The following is a 7,911-nucleotide window of genomic DNA, read 5'->3' as shown; positions in this document are numbered from 1 at the left end:
AATTATTGAAACCAGGAACACCATTTTTCTGGGATGAACACATCAACAAACTGTTCGAGGAATCGAAAGCTGCTATCATAAGCGAAATAGAAGAGAGTGTTCGCATCTTTGATAAAAGTAAACCGACATGTCTTGCTACAGATTGGTCAAAAACTGGTATCGGCTTCTGGCTATTTCAGAAACATTGTTCCTGCAAAGGAAGTGAACCATTTTGTTGTAACACAGGATGGCGAATAACTCTTGTCGGGAGTAGATTTACACATCCAGCTGAATCCCGTTATGCGCCAGTAGAAGGCGAAGCGCTAGCCGTTGTCGACGCTTTGGACAAAGCGAGGTATTTTGTACTGGGATGCAACGATCTTATTATAGCTGTTGACCATAAACCACTCCTGAAAATATTCAGTGACAGATCTTTAGAAGACATATCGAATTCACGCCTTCGAAATTTGAAAGAGAAAACACTCAGATATCGTTTCCGGATGATTCATATACCAGGCGTCAAACATCATGCTGCTGACGGTGTGTCACGTCACCCAACTGGGGACCCTGAAAAACTTATTCTCTTAGATGACATAGCAGCCATCAAGAATAGTACAATGTCGTTGCCACCTGTCACATCTTTTTTATCCGACATACATCATACAGATTCAGAATCGGATGCTACTGAAATAGATAACAGTGTCTTCATATCAGCCGTATCCTCGCTTGATTCGCTTGCAGTCAAATCCGTTACTTGGGACAGAGTTCGTACCGCTACAGCAAGTGACGACAATATGAATGAACTTATCAACTTAATTGAGTCTGGTACACCTGAATTTCGACATGAATTTCCTCCACAATTACGGGAATACTTCCAATTCCGTGAACACCTTTACACTATTGATGGTGTTATAATATACAAGGACAGAATCATCATTCCCCCCAGCCTACGAGATGAAGTGTTGTCTGCTTTACACGCAGCTCACCAAGGAGTAACAGCAATGATTTCTAGAGCAGAGTCATCAGTTTTTTGGCCAGGTATTACCCCTGCTATTACAGCACAAAGAGCCGGATGCAACCATTGTAATCGGATAGCACCTTCTAACCCGAGTGCTCCACCTACACCTCTGATGTCACCAGACTACCCGTTTCAATGCGTTTGTTCTGATTTTTTTCAATACAAAGGGATTTGTTACCTTGTCATAGTTGACCGATACTCAAACTGGCCAATTGTTGAAAGATCATCAAATGGAGCAGCCGGACTCATAACCTGTCTTCGACGCACATTTGTCACTTTTGGAATTCCTGACGAACTAGCATCTGACGGTGGTCCTGAATTTACCTCTACTGCTACAAAACAGTTTCTTCGTGACTGGGGTGTACACCATCGCCTATCGTCAGTAGCTTTCCCTCATAGCAATTGCAGGGCGGAAGTTGGAGTAAAAACTGTTAAACGCATGATTGCTGATAACACTGGTCCTAAAGGTGATCTCGACACGGATGCATTCCAACGGGCCATGCTTCAGTACAGAAATACACCTGACAGAGACACAAAACTTTCCCCTGCAATGTGCGTCTTTGGTCATCCAATCAGGGATTTCATTCCGATTCCACCAGGAAGATATTCTCCTCACAATACTTGGAGGGAAACGTTAGATGCCCGTGAAGAAGCTTTAAGAAACCGCCACATCAAACAGGGCGAACGCTTATCAGAACGTACAAAAAGATTACCCCAACTTGCAACTGGCGATTGTGTGCGTATTCAGAACCAAATAGGGCATTACCCACTCAAATGGGACAAAACTGGCATCATCATTGAAGTCCGCCAATTTGATCAATATGCTGTAAAGATTGATGGCTCTGGAAGAGTAACTTTACGCAACAGGAAGTTTCTCAGGAAGTACGTTCCTGTCAAGGGCATCAAAACAACAAAGACTATACAAGATGACCTTTGTTATAAGAATGTACCTGTCCCGTCATCATTCGACACCAAACAAGTACTTCAACCGACATCTGATATATTAATGGAAACCCCCAAAGATTCACTCGTGAGAGGCATTATCCACTTGGTCAGGCAACTTCAGACTCCAAGGACAGCTCTACACCAGAATTCACCTATTCACAAGATTTGCCTAGCGAGCAAAAACTTCACATTCTGGAAACGCCCAAGACAGGACTTTCTTCATCCAAAAGTCCTAGAGTTGAAAACACACATCCTGAGCGCCGTCGTTTGGAATTCACAGAAACGCCATTTGAGAACCAAGGAACACAGCCGACCACCAACACTCCTCCGTTGATTATTACTCCGACAGAACTTAATCCACAACGTAAATCTAGTCGTGCTAGTAGACCACCTGCCTGGCATTCAGATTATAGTATGGATTAACAATCATGACATTGACATTTTGAATTTTCGTTTCGCATTTCAACTAACAGAGATTAGTGTGAATATCAGCTTAGTCATACTACAGTGTACAAGTATTTGCCACCTTTAATGGAACATTACAGGAACCAAAAACTTAAGGGGAGATAGAGGGTTATAATTGCCTATGTACATTTGCTACTTATAACTATGGACTGAACTGTGCCTATTATTGCTTATAATGTTTTATGTTTCATTACAGATGACCGTGGTAATTGTTCTACATTAAAGACATGTGTGAATAAATAGACATTGTTCTTATTTATCCTTGTTTGGTTTTACTCATGGGTTTATTAGTTGCATCAGCTCTTCAACATTTGTATTAGGTTTTGAACTCACAAATGTGTCGGCCACGAGCATTACTAAAGAGGAGTAATTTGTTGTAGAAATGCACACATGGTGCAGTAAATTGGTATTGTTGATGTTAATGTTATTGTTGAAAAAAATACAGCGAATGTTGGTTCCGTTTAAGAAGTAACTGTTTGATTAGTCATCCCAACATACTATACATTTAGAAAGAATACAGAGAGCAATAAATGAACAAGTTGAAGATCTACAAATGAAGTAGATTATTATATAAATATGTACTCTTTTCGATGTTTGTTCTTGGATAAATCATTAACCATCTTGTCAAACATGATCATATAAGTTACATAAAAATCTACATAATTGACCTCCGGTTCCTTTTATTAACCCTTAGCAATGAGAATCTTAAAAGAGGGACAAAAGATACCAAAGGGACAGTCAAACTCATAACTGTATCTGTCACATTTAAATCAGGAACTAAGTTTGCGAACAGAATAACGACGAATATATGGCTTGTGAACACTACGTAACATGTCAGTAAATCTATTAATTAACTATGACCTCCTGTTTATTGTTTTAAAGAATTATTTTTTGCTGAAATAACCATACTGAGAGAATATTTCATTCAGACAAAGTTGAAAGAATGATAGAATTCAATGATCTTTGCATACAACAGCTAAGTAGCACAGCCATTTGTTCGCTGTTTTAATTTGCAATCTGTCTAAGATCTGTAATCGAGCGAATACTATATACTGTGATATAAACTATATCAAAAGGCTTGAACGGATTTCAAAACAATGAATATTACAAACATCCAGTTAACACATAAGCAGCTTCCTGTATTCCCATCTCCACTTTTTATACTGTCGCTCATTGTGGTTAGTGGCTGCTGCGATGAAATCGGTCCACTTTGCATGTTGTTTATAGTTGTGGTTGAGCTTTGCTGCGATGGTGGTGGTCCATCAGGACAGTTTGCAGGACGATTTGGGTTCTCTGGACGACACTCATGTGGTGGAGGTAATCCTCCTCCACCCCCGCCTCCGCCTCCACCTCCTCCTCCATTATCTGGACACTCACACAAGTAATAGTTCCATGTGTCCCAATCTGAAATATTTAAAAATATCTAAAACATGATAATTTGATTCTTTGGAAAACTATATAGGTATTACCAATACTGTGCATGCAAAAATGTGATGTTGATAATATTAATGTTTGTTATATGGGACAAGAACTCGATAAAGATATTTTCAAGTTTTTCATGTGCATCGTGTCGACATTGCAGCACACATACGTTATTTTTGTGATTTGTATCGTCTTTAATTTTCTACTCCTTACAATTTAGTCACAGCAACTTCCATGATTATTCACAATAAACACTTACCATATGTTTCCACATTTGTAAATTCTTTCCGAACTAGGTGAGGGACAAAATACATTGTTTACAATTGGAATATAATGTACCATACGCGTGGAGTTGGTGAAATTTTCCTCTGGTCTAAAAGTTAGTCTCGATAGCTATATAAATAAAATTGATATTTCCAGTGAAAAAAAATGGCGTCAACGAAATTTGTCAAAGGTTTACCAGACTTTATTTCAGTCCTAATAAATGTCAATTAACTTTCTTTATTTAAGGAGATGAACAATTGTGTGATTTAAATTTTTTTTAGTTGCAGTCGTAGTTGTTTAAATTAATAACGTGTACATACTTACCATTACTATTCAAATCGCAATCATATGTAACTGTTACAACATCAGCGTAAACAGTACCGTGGTAACATCCAAGAAAATATGGCCACTCTTCGGTCACGTGGTATCGATATTGACCGTTCACTTCCCTCCCGTGACATTTGTCTAAATCCGCCGAAGTTATCCACCTATCAGATATGTCCGATACATTTGGTCCATATATTGGGAACCCATCAAAAGCTACACCAATTAGTTCATCCACAGTGTTATTATATAAGCAACTATCGGGAATTTTGTGATAATGATATGATCCATCGGGTGACGTATGTCCATCACAACTGTCAAATGTTTCTGCGCTACCTCCTTCTACAGCATTGACTGACCCGCCGGCCAAGGGATTATATATTGCCACACCTGTTCTAGTCAGTCCAATCTTTCCGAATGGTACACATGCTTTAGTTGATGATACTGTCGGGGTTTTAGGAATCTTGATATTGTAGTTTTTATTTATCGGAGTGTTTGGATTCACCATTTCCCAAGGATGATCTGGTATTCCAGATGCTGCGATCATGAAACTGAAAGTGTGATAAATTCATGAAAAAGATATACTAGTACATGTAATCTTATGGTGATATTTAAAGATAATTTCAAGAAAAATATTTAATCTACTCTCTGATGATACATTGTTGTAAGTAAAGATAAATTCAAGCATTTTGTTTAATCTGACGGTGATAAATTGATGCAAATAAAGTTAATAAGTATAATAATGATATAAGAAGATAAAAACTAAGACCCTTTATAATGTTGAAAGGATGAAATTGTCAGAATTTTTTATTAGATACCAACTGAAGAATGCATAATTGCAAAAACAATTCAATCTATTTTAATGTCTACACGGAGAAACTAATCTTGATTTATATACAATCTTTAGGGATTTACATGCGAAGTTACTTTTTGTGGCGTTGATCCATTCGTGTTACAGACACACAGTTCGTATTATTCTCTGTTATTCTATGATAAACATGTTGAAATGTACTAGTATATCATTTATATATGTATTTCTATGTCTTTGTTGTTCTTGAATTGATTTGTACTGTATTCCCATTATGTTACGTTGTCATTTTAACGGTATAATATTCACTTTACCATAAATCGTATTTTTTTTTTCTTAATATGTCCTGTCAGTGGTAGTTGTTATCTAATATAAAAAAATGTAGATGTGGTATTTGTCAATGAGATAACTCTTCACAAGAGAGCAAAATAACACAGAAATTAACAACTATAGGTCACCGTACGGCTTTTTTCTTCAACAATGAGCAAAGCCCATACAGCATAGTCAGCTATAATAGGCCCACAAAATGACAAAGAAAAACAATTCAAATAATAAAAACTAACAGCCTAAGACAATAACAATCAAAACCAAGGAGTAAACAAAGACTTGGGCTTTTTTAAAGTGGGCGACCTCAGAGCCACTGTAGAATTTCTAATGTATGTACAAAAATTGAACGAAAACACATATGTTACAAACGACAACCACTTAATTACAGGCTCCTGACTTGGGAAATAGTTCGTTTCTATGTTTGTTGCATTATAGTTTGGTTTTTTGTTGCCCTTAATTTAATGTTTCGTTGTTTTTCACTTATAGATGAAATGTTTCCCGCAGTTTTAGATTGTAATACGGATTTGTATCTTTTAATCATTTGTTTACTCTTGAACAGCGGTATAATACTGTTGTCTTAATTTACATTTGTTTTCAGTGCTTATTTTGAATTCTTTTTACTCATTTTTAGGATTTTTTTTTCTTATTTGCTTATCTCTCAAATTAAAATTTAGTTATCTATATTTATTGACATATTGAGTATTGTGTTACTCTTTTTCTCACCATGTGTGGTAGAAGTGTGTGTCTGTGTTGGATATATGGTTAGTACAATGTTTATAAAAATACCTACTATTCTGAGTTGGACTGGTCCACTGTTACTGTTGCCTCGTACTTTCCAGAAACAGAAAATTTGGATATTTCTTCGCTTGTTAAGCCAGCTGATTCGGTATGCAGTAACGCCGTACTGACAACTAACCATATTTGTAACCACATTGTATCGCTAAATAAAACGGTACAAAATCTAACATTATATATTGCCAAATTTATACTTTTTTTTATATATTTTATGAACTCAATTGATTTAACAAATTAAAAAGAAATATGTCAACATAAACGCTTATTCGAGAATAGATGAAGTTGAAGTAAACAATTTAAGCCACCATACGGCTTGAGTAAAGCACACACATTATTTATTAACCTCTCGAAGAAAACATTTAGTACTGTTAACATACCTGGATATGCACGACGGAAATTTAAAACTTTTGGGGCAAAACATAAACATCATTTAAAAAGTAAAAAATACCCCAACGAAGAATTTGCTATCTGATAGATTAAAGTTAATTAATGTTGGTGAATTCAAAGACACATTGGTACAGTTGTACGAATAACAAATAATTTATATAAATTTTGAAATTATTTAATAATGTTTAGAGTTTATACAAAACAAAATAACAATACTGACCTTTTATTTCAGAAAGCAAAGCATCAACATGTGTTCAAAAAGATAATACATAATAAACGATATACCTGTTCAAAAAATATAAATAGACCTACTGCTCTATGAACTGGAACCCTATCGTGACTTTGAAACAATTGATGATATTCTATACATAGTTTATTCTCAAATGGGTTTTGGTCACATGCAAGATATTTATGAACGGGTACGTAAAGTTGAAACATTGTAATTTAAATAACATGACTTGCAATTGGATGGCAATAGGTTGTCTTAGAGTGAGATTTGTAGGTTTTATCACCATTGAAATTATCCGCAATACATTTTGACGAAATTAAAATTGAGAAAGGAAACATGGAATGTGCCAAAGAGGCAACAACCAAATCTGAGAGCAGTAAGTTTGAAAGCGCAAGGCCGAAAATGGGTTTTCAACACAGCGAGAAAATCACGCACATGGAGGCTATCTTCAGTTGGCCCAAAACAATAATGTATACTAGTTCGTCGAAAATGCGAATTTACAGTGAAGTTCGAAACATATAGATGAACCAAAATATTGAAAAAAACCTTCAGGATTGACAAAGGCCAAAGGTTCTTGACTTGGGACAGGAGCAAACAATGCGGTGGGGTTTAATATGTAAAATACAGTTTAGACACACCATCTTATTATTTGGACTTTAACATGATTTCTTTCAAATGTTTGAAAATTGTCTATATCAAGCAACTGTTGCAGTAGTCCGAGATTACTCTGACGTTCAACGGCTGTTTTGCCAGACAAGCTGGTGCCGTGGGACGTCAGAGCTCGTCCCATATCAAAAAGTGGATATTTGCCCACCCAAAATAGATGCGCTGCTTCGTCGCTATTGATGCCGACTGACGGCCTTGGAATTATATAAATCGGGCATCAATCTATTCATTTTTCATTTATCTCTTCATTTATGCAAGTTTCACCTACCTGCCAACCTTCAT

At 36.3% G+C, this 7,911-nt stretch overlaps 1 protein-coding gene across 1 annotated transcript; it reads right to left on the bottom strand.

Moving 5' to 3' along the window:
- Positions 1 to 3,234: 3,234 nt before the first annotated feature.
- On the bottom strand, positions 3,235 to 7,047 carry LOC139520862 (uncharacterized). Its single transcript, XM_071313871.1, has 4 exons — positions 6,955 to 7,047; positions 6,343 to 6,492; positions 4,418 to 4,968; positions 3,235 to 3,811 (listed from the first exon to the last, which is right to left on the bottom strand). Exons 2-4 carry the CDS (start codon positions 6,483 to 6,485, stop codon positions 3,477 to 3,479), a joined length of 1,029 nt encoding a protein of 342 aa, XP_071169972.1. The 5' UTR covers positions 6,486 to 6,492; positions 6,955 to 7,047; the 3' UTR covers positions 3,235 to 3,476.
- Positions 7,048 to 7,911: the final 864 nt, after the last annotated feature.

This window comes from Mytilus edulis, chromosome 4 (assembly GCF_963676685.1).
Source record: "Mytilus edulis chromosome 4, xbMytEdul2.2, whole genome shotgun sequence".
Classification (NCBI taxonomy): domain Eukaryota; kingdom Metazoa; phylum Mollusca; class Bivalvia; order Mytilida; family Mytilidae; genus Mytilus; species Mytilus edulis.
This window is presented reverse-complemented; position numbering and strand designations above follow the sequence as displayed.